We start from the raw sequence: 15,441 nt of genomic DNA, 5'->3' as shown, positions 1-15,441 counted from the left end.
ACATGACTGTTCATGTCGTGTTTCTTAGTTTAAAATATCATCGTGCGATTGAAGACCTCAGTGGCTTCACATGCATGGATCCGTTCCAGCAATTCATTTTTAAAATATATATATATATTTTTTATTGATTTTTTACAGAGAGAAAGGGAGAGGGATAGAGAGTTGGAAACATCTGTCAGCTGCCTCCTGCACACTCCCTACTGGGGATGTGCCCGCCACCAAGGTACGTGCCCTTGACCAGAATCGAACCCGGGACCCTTCAGTCCGCAGGCCGACGCTCTATCCACTGAGCCACACGGGTCAGGGCCCACTGATTTATTTATTTTTAATATATTTTATTGATTTTCTACAGAGAGGAAGGGAGAGGGATAGAGAGTTAGAAACATCAATGAGAGAGAAACATCCATCAGCTGCCTCCTGCACACCCCCCACTGGGGATGTGCCTGCAACCAAGGTCCATGCCCTTGACCGGAATCGAACCCGGGACCCTCCAGTCCGCAGGCCGACGCTCTATCCACTGAGCCACACGGGTCAGGGCCCACCGATTCATTTTTAACTCTGCAGGAACATCCCTCGTCGACTTTAGATTTGGTCCCACTGGGTTTAACGCCCCACGTTTCGTGTGACCTTTTACCCAGGTCACGGGGAGGCCCCGGATGCGTAGGACCTGGCCGTGTGGAACCAGGTTTCTTCGACAGCTTTCCGGCCCACGGCGAACAGCTGCTGCAGGTGCTTCCACCCGGTCTTGGCCGTGATCAGGAGATATTCCGCGTTCTCCGGGTGCAGCCGGCAGGAGTGCGCCGCCATGACGAGCGACTGGCAGAAGCGCCCGCACACCAGCAGGAACAGGGCGTCCCTCTCCACGGCGGTCAGCGGGATGACGCTCTCAAACCCCGCGAGGACGTGGCCGCCGACCCCCACCGGGTCCCGGCTCTCAACCATCATGTACATGATGGCGATCGCCACTTCGAACACGTAGCAGCCGTAGCTCATGTCGTCAAAGTCTAAGATCCCTGACACGCGGAAGACGGCCTCCCCGGAGGCGGACTCGGTGGGCTCGACCAAAATGTTATGGTCGTTGAGGTCCCCGTGATTGACACCTGCAAGGAGGAAGAAAGCAAGCGAGACGACAACCATCGTTCAATACCCCCCCGTTCAGCCCCTGCCGGTGTGGCTCAGTGGATAGCGCGTCCGCCTGCGGACTCAAGGGTCCCGGGTTCAAGTCCGATCAAGGGCATGGACCTTGGTTGCGGGCACATCCCCGGTAGGGAGTGTGCAGGAGGCGGATGATTGACATTTCTCTCTCTCTCTCTCTCTTTTTTTTTTTTTTTAAATATATTTTTTATTGATTTCAGAGAGGAAGGGAGAGGGAGAGAGAGAAAGAGAGAAACATCAATGATGAGAGAGAAAATCGTTGATCAGCGGCCTTCTGCAAGCTCCCTACTGGGGATCGAGCCCACAACCTGGGCATGTGCCCTTGACTGGACTCAAACCCGGGACTCTTCAGTCCACAGGCCGACGCTCTATCCACTGAGCCACACCAGCTAGGGCTGATGTTTCTCTCTTATCAATGTTTCTAACTCTCTCTCCCTCTCCCTTCCTCTCTGTAAAAAATCAAAATATATATATATATGTATATATATATATTTTTTTTTAATATATTTTTATTGATATTTTACAGAGAGGAAGGGAGAGGGATAGAGAGCTAGAAACATCGATGAGAGAGAAACATCGATCAGCTGCCTCCTGCACACCCCCTACTGGGGATGTGCCCGCAACCAAGGTCCATGCCCTTGACCGGAATCGAACCCGGGACCCTTCAGTCCGCAGGCCGACGCTCTATCCACTGAGCCAAACCGGTTTCGGCCAAAATATATTTTTTAAAAATACCCCAGTTCATTCTCTTTCCATTTCTCCATCTCAGGCACGGCCATTCGAATCACTTGATGAGCAGTCAGAGATTTTTTTTTAAAAAAAAGCCAAGCTCTGCCCTGGCTGGTGTTGCTCAGTGGTTAGGGTGCCAGCCCGTGTACCAAAGGGTCATGGGTTCGATTCCCAGGGTCATGGGCATGTACCTGGGTTTCAGATTTGCTCCCCACCCCGTTGGGGCGAGTGCAGGAGGCAACCCGTCGACGTGTATCTCTCACATGTCTGTCTGTCTGTCTCTTTCCCCCTGCCTCCTTCCCTTCCACTCTCTCTGAAAAGCAATGGAAAAAAAGTATCCTCAAGTCCTAACCTGTTTGGCTCAGTGGATAGAGCGTCGGCCTGTGGCCTGTGGACTGAAGGGTCTCGGGTCCCATGCTGGCCAAGGGCACATGCCTGGATTGCAAGCTCGATCCCCAGTGTGGGGCGTGCAGGAGGCAGCCCATCCATGATTCTCTCTCATCATGGATGTTTCTCTCTCTCTCTCCCTCTCCCTTCCTCTCTGAAATCAATAAGGAAATATATTTTTAAAAAGCTAAAAAAAATATCCTCAGGCGAGGGTTAAAAAATAATAAATAAACAAGCCAAACCCTGTTTTTCTTGAAGCAGAACAATTTCCTCTGAAAAGGACAAAAGCAGTTCATTGTGGTGGTATTTCTGCTTTTGCTTCCCATCCACACAAAGCCAGCAGATGGAGAATGTAGTTGCTGCAAACGCTTAAGGTTCACGAACCGGAAGAGTAGAGGGAGAAGGAGAACGGCCGGAAATGTTCAAAAATATACATGTCTTCAGACCATAAGCAGCGAAGCGTCCTAGGGTGGGCCCGCTGTGTTTGTTTTTTTTAAATATATTTTTATTGATTTCAGAGAGGAAGGAAGAGCGAGAGAGAGAGAAACATCCATGATGAGAGAGAATCATTGATTGGCTGCCTCCTGTACACCCCCCACTGGGGATCGAGCCCACAACCAGGGCATGTGCCCTCGGTTGGAGTCCAACCCCGGGACCCTTCGGTCCGCAGGCTGACGCTCTACCCATTGAGCCACACCAGCTAGGGCACCAGCTGTGTTCTTTACTTTAACCTCGGATTCCCCAGAAATTTGTTCTGACGACAACTCGGTAAAGCTACGTTGTAACTCCACGCTTTTCCTGACGATTCGAAATCGGACAATTATTTAAAATATATTTTTATTGACTTCAGAGAGGAAGGGAGAGGGAGAGAGAGAGAAACACCAAGGATGAGAATCAGTGATCGGCTGCCTCCAGCACGCCCCCTACTGGGAACGGAGCCCACAACCCCGGCCTGTGCCCTGACGGGGAATCGAACCGTGACCTCCTGGTTCCTAGGTCGACGCTCCACCACGGAGCCACGCCGGCCGGCCGGGCTGAAATTTGACAACTTAAATATCAAGACGAATACTCACACTCTCGGAAGTGACTTAACTTGGCCGTGACCTCATCCTTGAACAGCCGGATGACCTGTTCCACCATCTCCCGATTCCGACCCGGGCCCAAGGCGTTCAGGTATTTCTCCAGAAGAGGGACGTTCTTTAGGTTCCAGATGAAATTCTCCCGGCGAAGGCACCTTAGCTTTGGGTGACGGAACTCCTACACCGAAAGCAAGAAACGCTTAGAGCGTCGGCGGCCGGAGCCATCAGGACCGAGGGAGAGATCTGTGATGAGAGACCGCGCCCCGCCCGCGCAGGCCTGGGGACCGCCCTCGGGGACAGGCCTGGAGTTCTGCCCCAGGCGCTGACTGCCCGGTGCACACAGCCACGAACGGCGAGCGCTCCCCGTCGCTCAGGCTCACAGTCCTCAGAGCACATCCCCGTCTCGCTTCATCCTCTTACTTGTGTGATTCCCCCCCCCCTTTTTTTAAAAAATATATTTTATTGATATTTTACAGAGAGGAAGGGAGAGGGACAGAGAGTTAGAAACATCGATGAGAGAGAAACATCCATCAGCTGCCTCCTGCACACCTCCCACTGGGGATGTGCCCGCAACCAAGGTCCATGCCCTTGACCGGAATCGAACCCGGGACCCTTCAGTCCGCAGGCCGACGCTCTATCCACTGAGCCACACCAGCTAGGGCTGTGTGATTCCCTGTTAAAGTGTGCATCTGGCCCGGCCGGCATGGCTCAGCGATTGAGTGTGGACCTAGGAACCAGGAGGTCACGGGTTCGATTCCCGGTCAAGGGCACATGCCCGGGTTGCGGGCTCGATCCCCAGTAGGGGGCGTGCAGGAGGCAGCCGATCCATGATTCTCTTTCATCATTCATGTTTTTCTCTCTCTCTCCCTTCCTCTCTGAAATCAATAAAAATATATTTTAAAAAAATAAAATAAAATAAATAATAAAGTGTGCATATGGCCCTGGCTGGTGTGGCTCAGTGGATAGAGCGCCGGCCTTCGGACTGAAGGGTCCCGGGTTCGATTCCAGACAAGGGCACATGCCCGGGTTGCAGGCTCGATCCCCAGTGTGGGGGCGTGCAGAAGGCAGCCGATCCATGATTCTCTCTCATCATGGATGTTTCTCTCTCCCTCTCCCTTCCTCTCTGATATCAACAAAAAAATATTTTAAAAAAAGAATCTCTTTGGAATTAGTATATTAAAAAGTAACCATATGAAAGCACACCCAGACAAATAAAAAATGCTCACAAACAAACCAAACCCCAAGCCTTACCTCCAGCGTCTTATCCAACGTGGCGGCCAGCCTCCCGATCTCATACAGCAGCTGGGGGCCTACGGGGACCTCGGCCACAGGCCGCCCCGGGAGGAAGGTCAGCAGCCTCACCACGTGGCTCTTGGTTCGGGAACCACTGTCTGGATGGACGGAAGGATACGTCCTGTCAAGTCGACTCAGAAAAACCAGAGGCTCCCCCGCCTTTGTCGTTATCATTGCCAAGAAGAACAGAACTCGCCGAAGAAGAGAGGAAAAAAAATGTGCCAACCTAAAACAATCAGCAGGGTTCTCTGAGGCAGGCTGAGAGGACAAGGCAAGAAGGCAGAACAGCCCGGCCGGGGTGGCTCAGTGGATAGAGCGTTGGCCTGCGGACTGAAGGGTCCCAGGTTCGATTCCGGTCAAGGGCATGTACCTTGGTTGTGTGCACATCCCCAGTAGGAGGTGTGCAGGAGGCAGCTGATCGATGTTTCTAACTCTCTCTCCCTCTCCCTTCCTCTGTGAAAAATCAATAAAATATATTAAAAAAAAAAAAAAAAAAAAAAAGAAGAAGGTAGAACAACCCGGCCGGGATGGCTCAGGGGCTGAGCATCGACCTAGGAACCAGGAGGTCAGGGTTCGATTCCCGGTCAGGGCACATGACCGGGTTGCAGGCTCCATCCCCAGTGTGGGGCGTGCAGGAGGCGGCCGATCCATGATTCTCTCTCATCATGGGTGTTTCTGTCTTTCTCTCCTTCTCCCTTCCTCTCTGAAATCAATGAAAAATATATCAGCCCTAACCGGTGTGGCTCAGTGGATAGAGCGTCGGCCTGCGGACTGAAGGGTCCCGGGTTCGATTCCAGTCAAGGGCATGGACCTTGATTGCGGGCACATCCCCAGTGGAGGGCATGCAGGAGGCAGCTGGTGGATGTTTCTCTCTCATCGATGTTTCTAACTCTCTATCCCTCTCCCTTCCTCTCTGTAAAAAAATCAATAAAATATTTTTAAAAAGAGAAAAATATATTTAAAGAAAAAAAGGTAGAACAGATGAACCTCAGAACATGGGAATCAGCCATTTACATCCCAACAAAAGGACAGCCCCAACTCTGCCGCCCCCACCCCACCCCACATCCATGAGCTCTTCTGGCAAATGGACGCCGGGAAACACCTTTCCGTAAGGCCACCACCGAGGAAGGTGTGACGTAAGGAAATGCGGACGATCGCTAACCCGCAGGGACCGTAAAGCCGCACTGGTTCGGAGCAAAGCACAGGAAGACGGGGTGGGAGAACCATCGGGAGAGAAAGAGACAGGCAACTTTTCCAAGCTGGAAAAATTCCTGGGGCCGGCCGGCGTGGCTCAGTGGCTGAGCGTCGACCTAAGGAACCAGGAGGTCAGGGTTCGATTCCCGGTCAGGGCACAGGCCCGGGTTGCGGGCTCGATCCACAGTGGGGGGCGTGCAGGAGGCGGCCGATCCATGATTCTCTGTCGTCATGGATGTTTCTCTCTCTCACTCCTCTCCCTTCCTCTCTCTGAGATCAATAGGAATATGTTTAAAAATACATTCCTGAGAACTGATTTCCAATTGCTGCTTACAGAGCTCGATCGGGTACACCTTAAGCATGTTGGCATCGGGGGGGTGAAAGGCCCCGATTCTCACCGACGAGGACGTGTGGGCTCAGGGATGTAGGTCGTGTGTCAAGTCCCACAGGCAGACATGACAGTAGTGCCGGGACCTGAAGTTCCTGCTTCTGGTTCTGCCTCCTTTCCTGATACACCACGGCACCAACGTACCCTGAGAGGCCAGATGACGATGACCTCTGAACGCACAATAATCTGGCCCCTCAGTGTACACAACTGGTCTGAGGAATGAACGTATTTTTTTTAAAAAAATATGTTTTTATTGACTTTCAGAGAGAGAGGAAGGGAGAGGGAGAGAGAGAAACATCAGTGATGAGAGAGAATCACGGATCAGCTGCCTCCCGCACGACCCCCCACTGGGGACCGAGCCCGCAACCCGGGCACCTGCCCTGACCGGGAATCGAACCCTGACCTCCTGGTTCACAGGTCGACGCTCAGCCACGGAGCCACACCGGCCGGGAGAATAAAAGTCTTTCATTCTTTTTCTGCTCAAAAAAAGCAACTGGTGTCAGTTGGTGATTCTCTCTCATCATTAACATTTCTCTCTCTCTCCCTCTCTGAAATCAATAAAAACGTATTTTAAAAAAACAACATGCCCTGGCCGGTGTGGCTCAGTGGATAGAGCGTCGGCCTGCGGACGGAAGGGTCCCGGGTTCGATCCCGGTCAAGGGCATGTACCTTGGTTGCGGGCACATCCCCAGTGGGGGGCGTGCAGGAGGCAGCTGATCGATGTTTCTCATTGATGTTTCTAACTCTCTATCGTCTCCCTTTCTCTCTGTAGAAAATTAATAAAATATATTAAAAAAACACACAAAACAACAACAACACAACAAAAACGCTCCCGATTTCCACGGCCCCTCTGATGTGCTCATCCATCCGGCTACACCAGCTCCTGCCTCTCCCCACGTCTGAGTCCGAGCCCCAACCGCCCCTTCGGTGATGCCGTGGCTTCTCCCGACGGCTGGAAAACAACCCTGCTTACTCTTGGAGCCACGAGCCTGTTCTTTTTTTCTTTTAATATGCTTTTTTCTTTATTTTTTTAAAAATATATTTCATTGATTTTTTACAGAGAGGAAGGGAGAGGGAGAGAGAGTTAGAAACATCGATGAGAGAGAAACATCCATCAGCTGCCTCCTGCACACCTCCTACTGGGGATGTGCCCGCCACCAAGGTCCATGCCCTTGACCGGAATCGAACCCGGGACCCTACCGTCCGCAGGCCGACGCTCTATCCACTGAGCCACACCGGTCAGGGCAATGCTTTTTTCTTTATTATTAACTAGAGGCCCGGAGCAGGAAATTCATGCACTCGGGCGGGGGTGGGGGGGCGTTCCCTCAGCCTGGCCTGCGCCCTCTCGCAGTCCGGGAGCCCTCGGGGGATGTCCGACTGCCGCAGACGTGGAAGAGGCTCCCGCCACTGCTGCTGCGCTCACCAGCCGTGAGCCTGGCCCAGGGCTTCTGGCCGAGCGGCACTCCCCTGTGGGAGCGCACTGACCACCACCCGGGGGCAGCTCCTGCGTTGAGCGTTTGCCCCCAGGTGGTCAGTGCGCGTCATAGCGACCGGTCGTTCAGCTGTTCGGTCGATTTGCATATTAGCCTTTTACTAGAGGCCTGGTGCATGAAATTCATGCATGGGGGGGGGGTGTCCCTCAGCCCAGCCTGCACCCTCTACAATCGGGAACCCCTGCTGGTTTAGACCTGATCCTGCAGGGCTCCTAACTGCTCGCCTGCCTGCCTGATCACCCCTAACCATCTCTGCCTGCCGGCCTGATCACCCCTAACCATCTCTGCCTGCCGGCCTGATCACCCCTAACCATCTCTGCCTGCCGGCCTGATTGCCCCCTAACTGCCCTTCCCTGCCGGCCTGATCGCCCCTAACTGCCCTCCCCTGCTGATCGGATTGCCCCCTAACTGCCCTCCCCTGCCGGCCTGATCGCCCCTAACTGCCCTCCCCTGCCGGCCTGATCGCCCCTAACTGCTCTCACCTGCCGGCCTGATCGCTCCTAACTGCCCTCTGCTGCTGACCTGATTGCCCCTAACCGCCTCTGCCTCCGTCCCCACCACCATGGCGTTGTCCAGAAGGACATCCAGAAGATGTCCAGTCAAATTAGCATGTTAACCCTTTTATTAGTATAGATTATATAGGATTTCAGAGAGTAAGGGGAAGGGATAGAGAGGTAGAAACATCCATGAGGAGAGGGAATCCTGGATCGGCTGCCTCCTGCACGCCCCCCACTGGGGATGGAGCTCGCAACCCGGGCATGTGCACCCTTGACCGGGAATCGAACCCTGACCTCCTGGTTCACAGGTTGACGCTCGCAGGCCAGCTGGCCGGGCCGACGGGCCTGTTTTTGATATTTCCACTTGGAACCAAAACCCACTCCCCTACACGGACTGGCGGCGACCAGCGCGTTGGGGGTCTCTTACCCACGGACACGAGCGAGGTGACGCCGCCGCCTTTGGCGCGACACGCAGAGGCCGTGGGGAACCCCGCCTCGTGCAGGAACATGGCCACGTGGCTCTGCACCTCGATGAGGTCGGGGGTCTGGCTGGACTCGGTGTTGCTGATCTTGAGGACGAACTCCGTCGGGCCACCCGCAGCGTCTCCGGTCCTTGACACCCGCACGCGGAAGTTCTGGTCGTCGTAGCTCGGCAGCGGCTGGATCTCCGACACCTGGAACCCGAACTCGGACTCCACGAGGGCACAGGCCTGCGCCTCGCTGAACGCGGGTTTGGCGAGGGCCTGCGACCGCTGGTCACCATCTCCGCTTGACATCGCGTCGGGGGGACACAGCCTAGAGAGGGGGTTAGAACTGTAACGGACATATTTACTGACTGACTTTACAACATACATTCTTGTTGATTTCAGAGAGGAAGGGAGGAGAAGAGAGAATCATGGATCGGCTGCCTCCTGCACACCCCCCACTGGGGATCCAGCCCGCAATCCGGGCATATGCCCTTGTGACCAGGAATCGAACCGGGGACCCTTCAGTCTGCAGGCCGACGCTCTATCCACTGAGCCACACCGGCCAGGGCCATTTTTAGCTTTATGTTGCTCGGTCCATCAAGTTTCTGGAACGTCTCCGTTCCTTGCTGTTTTGCTTTGTTTTGTTTTTTTTAAAAAATATATTTCTTTATTGATTTCAGAGAGGAGAGGGAGAGAAATAGAAACATCCATGATGAGAGAGAATCATGGATCGGCTGCCTCCTGCACGTCCCCCACTGGGGGGTGGATCGAGCCCACAACCCGGGCAGGTGCCCTGACCGGGAATCGCACCGGGACCTCCTGGTTCATAGGTCGACTCTCAACCACTGAGCCACGCCGGCCGGGCTGAACGTATTTATTAAAATGATTTTCCTTAAGACAGGCCAATGTTTCTCAGCACCGATTCTGTACTTCTGAGGATTCGTTTTTGCTCAGAAACTTAAAAAATGAAACCAGCCGAAACCGGTTTGGCTCAGTGGATGGAGCGTCGGCCTGCGGACTGAAAGGTCCCGGGTTCGATTCCGGTCAAGGGCATGTACCTTGGTTGCGGGCACATCCCCAGTAGGAGGTGTGCAAGAGGCAGCTAATGGATGTTTCTCTCCCATCGATGTTTCTAGCTCTCTGTCCCTCTCCCTTCCTCTCTGTAAAATATCACTAAAATATATTTTAAAAAAAAAATGAAACCAGTAAAGAAGTAGATGTTTTGCAGGTGAATAAATACCCTCGTGCCTTAAATTATATTTTTTAAATATATTTTTATTGATTCCAGAGAGAAAGGGAGAGGGAGAGAGAGAGAAACATCCATGATGAGAATCATGGATTGGCTGCCTCCTGCACGCCCCCCACTGGGGATGGAGCCCACAACCTGGGCATGTGCCCCGACGGGGAATTGAACCATGACCTCCTGGTTCCTAGGTCGATGCTCAACCACCAGCCACACTGACCAGGCTCATAAATTATTTTATTCTTTTTTTAAAAATTTTTTTTATTTTATTGATTTTTTTTTTACAGAGAGGAAGGGAGAGGGATAGAGAGTCAGAAACATCGATGAGAGAGAAACATCGATCAGCTGCCTCCTGCACACCTCCCACTGGGGATGTGCCCGCAACCAAGGTACATGCCCTTGACTGGAATCGAACCCGGGCCCTTGAGTCTGCAGGCCGACGCTCTATCCACTGAGCAACACCGGTCAGGGCCCCATCCATTATTTTAAACCCACTTCCCATACTGAAGGTATGTTTCCAGGGATGGAACACAGACCAGGAAAGCACCTTGGTATCTGCTAGTCCCACTTCTTCACCCCCCTGACCCATCCCCATCACCTTTACTTACAGGAGACATTTAGGTCCTGAGAGGGTATGGGCTTTGCCCAAAAGTACAGACTAACTCAGATCAAGAACTCAGCTCTGAGATCCGTAATCCATGACAATGTCCTTTGGACTATATTACCATTCGTTTGAGTTAAAATGTAATTTCAAGCCCAGCCGGCATGATCCAGTGGTTGAGTGTTGACCTATGAACCAGGAGGTCACGGTTCGATTCCCAGCCAGGGCACATGCCCAGGTTGCAGGCTCGATCTCCAGTTGGGGGGCGTGCAGGAGGCAGCCGATCCATGATTCTCTCTCATCGTGGGTGTTTCTATTTCTTTCTCCCACTTTCTTCCTCTCTGAAATCAATAAATTAAAAAATATTTATTTTTAAAAATATTTTTATTGATTTCAGAGAGGAAAGGAGAGGAAGAGAGAGATAGAAACATCCACGATGAGAGAGAATCATGGATCGGCTGCCTCCTGCACGCCCCCGACTGGGGATCGAGCCCGCAACCCGGGCCTGTGCCCTTGACTGGAATCGAACCCGGACCCTTCGGTCCACAGGCCGAAGCTCTATCCACTGAGCCAAACCAGCTGGGGCTAAAAAAATATATTTAAAAAGAAAAGTATAGCCCTAACCTGTTTGGGTCAGTGGATAGAGCATCGGCCTGTGGACTGAAGGGTTCCGGGTTCGATTCCGGTCAAGGGCATGTACCTTGGTTGCAGGCGCATCCCCAGTGGGGGGCGTGCAGGAGGCAGCTGATGGATGTTTCTCTCTCATCGATGTTTCTAGCTCCCTCTCCCTCTCCCTTCCTCTCTGTAAAAAATCAATAAAATATATTTAATAAATAAAAAACAAGATTTGACATGGAATTTTAACATCATTCCTTCTGGAGGTTCACACACTGGTGTAAGCCAATATTCAGAATGTCATGTGTAACACGTTACAAAGTCCAGGGTTTTACTCTTAACTCTTTAACTAAAGAGTTCAAGCTTTAACCAACGCTTTGAAGTTTTAAGGGACATTCTTTTAAGTGTTAAGGATGTCAGAAGAATTCTGAATGTGTTATGAATGATGAATCCCTAGAGTTGCAAAGAATCTTAGAGGCAACTGGTGAAGGCCAATCTCCCTCCCTCTACAAAATCTATATATATAAAAGGCTAACGTGCAAAGTGTCCCCCTGGGAGTTAGACCAGGAGTTCGATCGCTCGCTATGACGTGCACTGACCAGGAGGGGGCAGACAGTCGATGGGTTGACCAGTCGCTATGACGTGCATTGACCACCAGGGGGCAGATACTTCTTCTGGTAGGTTAGCTTGCTGCCGGGGTCCGGCCGATCAGGACTGAGCGAGACGGACCGGACCTGCCCTGGAGCCCTCCCGCGGTCCCTCCCCCGCTGGCCAACCTCCCGCGTCCCTCCCCAGCCCCGATCGGGCACCGTGGGGGTCCCTCGGCCTGGCCTTCACCCTCTCGTAATCCGGGACCCCTCGGGGGATGTCGGAGAGCCGGTTTCGGCCCGATCCCGCAGGCCAGGCCGAGGGACCCCACTGGTGCACGAATTCGTGCACCGGGCCTGTAGTGTTCCTATAACATCCTTGAATGGGGCTTGTTAAGCTTCTGCTCGAACAGTCCTGTTTTCTAAACGAGTGTAAAGCAATGCTGGCCACTCTAGCCATCAAAGGACAGCCTGGTGCCTGGCTCAGTGGCTCACGCCAGGCTCATCAACCAGGAGGTCCCGGTTCGATTCCCGATCAGGGCACATGCCGGGGTTTCAGGCTCGATCCCCAGTAGGGGGCGTGCAGGAGCCGGCCAATCGTTGATTCTCCTTCTCATCATTGGTGTTGCTATTTCTCTCTTCATCTCCCTTCCTCTCTGAAATCAATAAAAACATATTTTTAAAAAAAAGAATTATTAGAGCCGAAACCGGTTTGGCTCAGTGGATAGAGCATCCGCCTGCGGACTGAAGGGTCCCGGGTTCGATTCCGGTTAGGGGCATGTACCTTGGTTGCGGGCACATCCCCAGTGAGGTGTGCAGGAGGCAGCTGATCGATGTTTCTCTCTCATCGATGTTTCTGGCTCTCTATCCCTCTCCCTTCCTCTCTTTGAAATATCAATAAAATATATTTAAAAAAAAAAAAGAATTATTAGAGCATTCAAAATAAAATGACAGCCTGGCATAATAAAATGTGCCCTCACCGATGTGGCCCAGTGGACAGAGCGTCAGCCTGCGGACGGAAGGGTCCCGGGTTCGATCGGGTTCGATTTCCGGTCAAGGGCATGGACCTTGGTTGCGGGCACATCCCCAGTGGGGGGTGTGCAGGAGGCAGCTGATCGATGTTTCTCTCTCATCGATGTTTCTCTCTATTCCTCTCCCTTCCTCTCTGTAAAAATCAATAAAATATATTTCAAAAGAAAGTTGTCATGCTGGTTAAGGGTATTTTGTCACAATGGGAAAAAATGGAGCAAAAAAAGTTGTTACACTGGGAGAAAGAAAACGTAATTTAGTCCCTGCTTTGCTACCTCGTCTCTTACGGGGAGTTGGACTTGATCACCCCTTGTAGCTCTACCATTCATTCTATGCTTCCAAAGTGCTTTCTCTTTTTATTTCTTATTTTATATTTATTATTTTTAGTGCTTTCTTTTAAAAAAACATATTTTATTGATTTTTTTTCAGGGAAGAAGGGAGTTAGAAACATCGATGAGAGAGAAACATTGATCAGCTGCCTCCTGCACGCCCCCGACCTGGGAATGTGCCCGCAACCAAGGTCCATGCCCTTGACCAGAATCGAACCCGGAACCCTTCAGTCCGCAGGCCGACGCTCTATCCACTGAGCCACACCAGCTAGGGCAAAGTGCTTTCTTTTAAACTTAAATCTGCTTTTTTTTTTTTTTTTTTTTTTTGCTTTGTATACAGGGACCCCAAACTATGGAACTAACGGCCCAGATCAAGTCAGTTCTGGAAAGTAAATAAATACAAGACAGGTGTTTAACCAAACGTCTCCCGAGTGCGTGGAGGAGGCGAAGAAGGGACTCCAATCCCGCAGGCAGCTAGCTGGTCCCCTGCCAACGGGTGGGGCTTTCCTCCTCGGCCCCCGAGACAGTGCCAGAGCCAGGCCTCCTGCCAGAACCTCACCACCTTTGTCCTGCAACCAGCGGGCCGGACCTTCAACTCCACACTCTGTGCAGGGAATGCCAGACACACCCTTCCCTCCCCTTCGCTCCGCACGCGTTACCAAGTCCAGGAAGTTCCACCTTGGCACCTGCCCCAAAGCTGGCCTCCTGCTCCTGCGACTCCTCCCAGGAGGAGAGCAGGGATTACCCGGGCAGATACCTGCACCCCAGCACCCGGCCCAGGTGGAACGGAGGAAAGAAGGGGTGCCTTCCCGCCAGAGGCTCCTGGAACCCGGCCAGGCGGGGCTCAGTGGTTGAGCGCTGACCTATGAATCAGGAGGTCACAGGTTCGATGCCCGCTCAGGGCACATGCCCGGGGTTGTGGGCTCGATCCCCAGGAGGGAGCGTGCAGGAGGCAGCCGATCCATGATTCTCTCTCATCATGGATGTTTCTCTCTCTCTCCCTCTCCCTTCCTCTCTGAAATCAATAAAAAATACATTAAAAAAGTAAAAAACTGCCCTGACCGGTGTGGCTCAGTGGATAGAGTGTCGGCCTGCGGACTGAAGGGTCCCGGGTTCGATTCCGGTCAAGGGCATGGACCTTGGTTGCAGGCACATCCCCAGTGGGGGGCGTGCAGGAGGCAGCTGATCGATGTTTCTCTCTTATTGATGTTTCTAACTCTCTCTCCCTCTCCCTTCCTCTCTGTAAAAAAGCAATAAAATATATATTTTTAAAAAAGTAAAAAACTAATAAAAAACAACAACAACAACAAAAAACCTGAGGCTCCCCGGCCTTTACCCCAAAGGGGCACAGAAGGGCAGGGGAAGTCGAGTCTGGTTTTCAAGGACAGCGATGCACTGCTGGGCGCTCCGAGGGGCTCCCGCTGGGCTGGGGAGTGGGGGGCAGCGGGCTGCAGGGTGCTGGGGACCCAAGACACAGGGGGCACCCGGTTCGGTTCACAGCGCTTAGGGTGCCAGGTCCAGCGGACCGCACCCCCGTGGGGGTCTCCACGCTCCAGCTCTGGGGCCAGGGAGGAGGAGGGGGCACCGACCCCCAGCCCGCGGGGAGCCTCTCTGCTCTCGGGGCGGCCCCCTCCCCCGGCTCCTCCGCCCGCTCGCCCGCTCGCCCGCTCGCCGGCTCACCCTGCACGACCCGCGGTCCGAGGCGGCGTCCGCTGCCCAGCAGCCCGGCCCGAGGTCACGTCTCGCGCGGGGCGGCAGCCACTGACCTGCAGCACCTCGGCCCGCCCCAGCGCCGAGCCCGCGACCCCTGACTTCTGATTGGCTCCTTGAGAGAACCCCGCCGCCAACCAGCGCAGACGAAGGGCCGGCGAGGCCCCGCCCCGCCCTATCTAGACTATGCGGGACGAGATTAGGCTGCTGATTAGCTCTCTGCAATCTGACCCCGCCTCCTCTCGGCGCTCACGTCTGTCAAAATCTGGATGCCTCTCCGCGCTGCTGGGATTCTTGCTTCTGATTGGCTCTTCGATATTCTGCCCCGCCCCCCGGTGAGCAGCTGTCAGCGGGCTTCCGGCTATGGAGTTGCACCGCGCAGGGGGCACAGTCCCGGGAAAAGGTTGAAGGGCCGTTTTTTTCTAGGGATCGTAGGTGTCTGGGCGCCACCCTTTCTCCTTCCTCCCCTTCCTGCGGGCAGCACGCACCCCGGGGGCCGCCTCCGGGTCCCCGTCCCAGGAACTGCAGGTCTGATGGGAGGTCCCGGCGGTCGGGGGGCTGCCTTCTGCACCAGACCCAGCTCCCAGGATCGCGGGCAGAACAAGAGGTCTGCACACTCCTAGTGCTTGCTGATGGGGAGCTTCA

At 53.4% G+C, this 15,441-nt stretch overlaps 1 protein-coding gene across 2 annotated transcripts; it reads right to left on the bottom strand.

The window, feature by feature from the left end:
- Nucleotides 1-134: 134 nt before the first annotated feature.
- HYKK (hydroxylysine kinase) lies at nucleotides 135-14,896 on the bottom strand. Of its 2 annotated transcripts, none has more exons than XM_080651393.1 (5): nucleotides 14,767-14,896; nucleotides 8,643-9,010; nucleotides 4,602-4,741; nucleotides 3,345-3,528; nucleotides 135-1,100 (listed from the first exon to the last, which is right to left on the bottom strand). In XM_080651393.1, exons 2-5 carry the CDS (start codon nucleotides 8,989-8,991, stop codon nucleotides 640-642), a joined length of 1,134 nt encoding a protein of 377 aa, XP_080507519.1. In that variant the 5' UTR covers nucleotides 8,992-9,010; nucleotides 14,767-14,896; the 3' UTR covers nucleotides 135-639. The 2 variants fall into 2 exon arrangements, with proteins under 2 accessions (XP_080507519.1, XP_080507520.1); XM_080651394.1 differs by having other exon boundaries at nucleotides 302-1,100; nucleotides 8,643-9,028; nucleotides 14,767-14,866.
- Between the last annotated feature and the right edge of the window lie 545 nt (nucleotides 14,897-15,441).

This window comes from Plecotus auritus, assembly GCF_963455305.1.
Source record: "Plecotus auritus genome assembly, chromosome: 15".
NCBI lineage: Eukaryota > Metazoa > Chordata > Mammalia > Chiroptera > Vespertilionidae > Plecotus > Plecotus auritus.
Note: the sequence above shows the minus strand (reverse complement) of the source record. Positions and strands in the feature narration are given on the sequence as shown.

Bases quoted from the DNA above. Each gene is read 5' to 3' on its own strand.
- HYKK (XM_080651393.1), bottom strand. From the start codon at position 8,991: ATGTCAAGCGGAGATGGTGACCAGCGGTCGCAGGCCCTCGCCAAACCC. The intron at 4,742-8,642 runs GTAAGAGACCCC...CCGTCCATCCAG, and splicing joins CACCTCGCTCGTGTCCGTGG to ACAGTGGTTCCCGAACCAAG. The intron at 1,101-3,344 runs GTGAGTATTCGT...TCCTCCTTGCAG, and splicing joins GTTAAGTCACTTCCGAGAGT to GTGTCAATCACGGGGACCTC.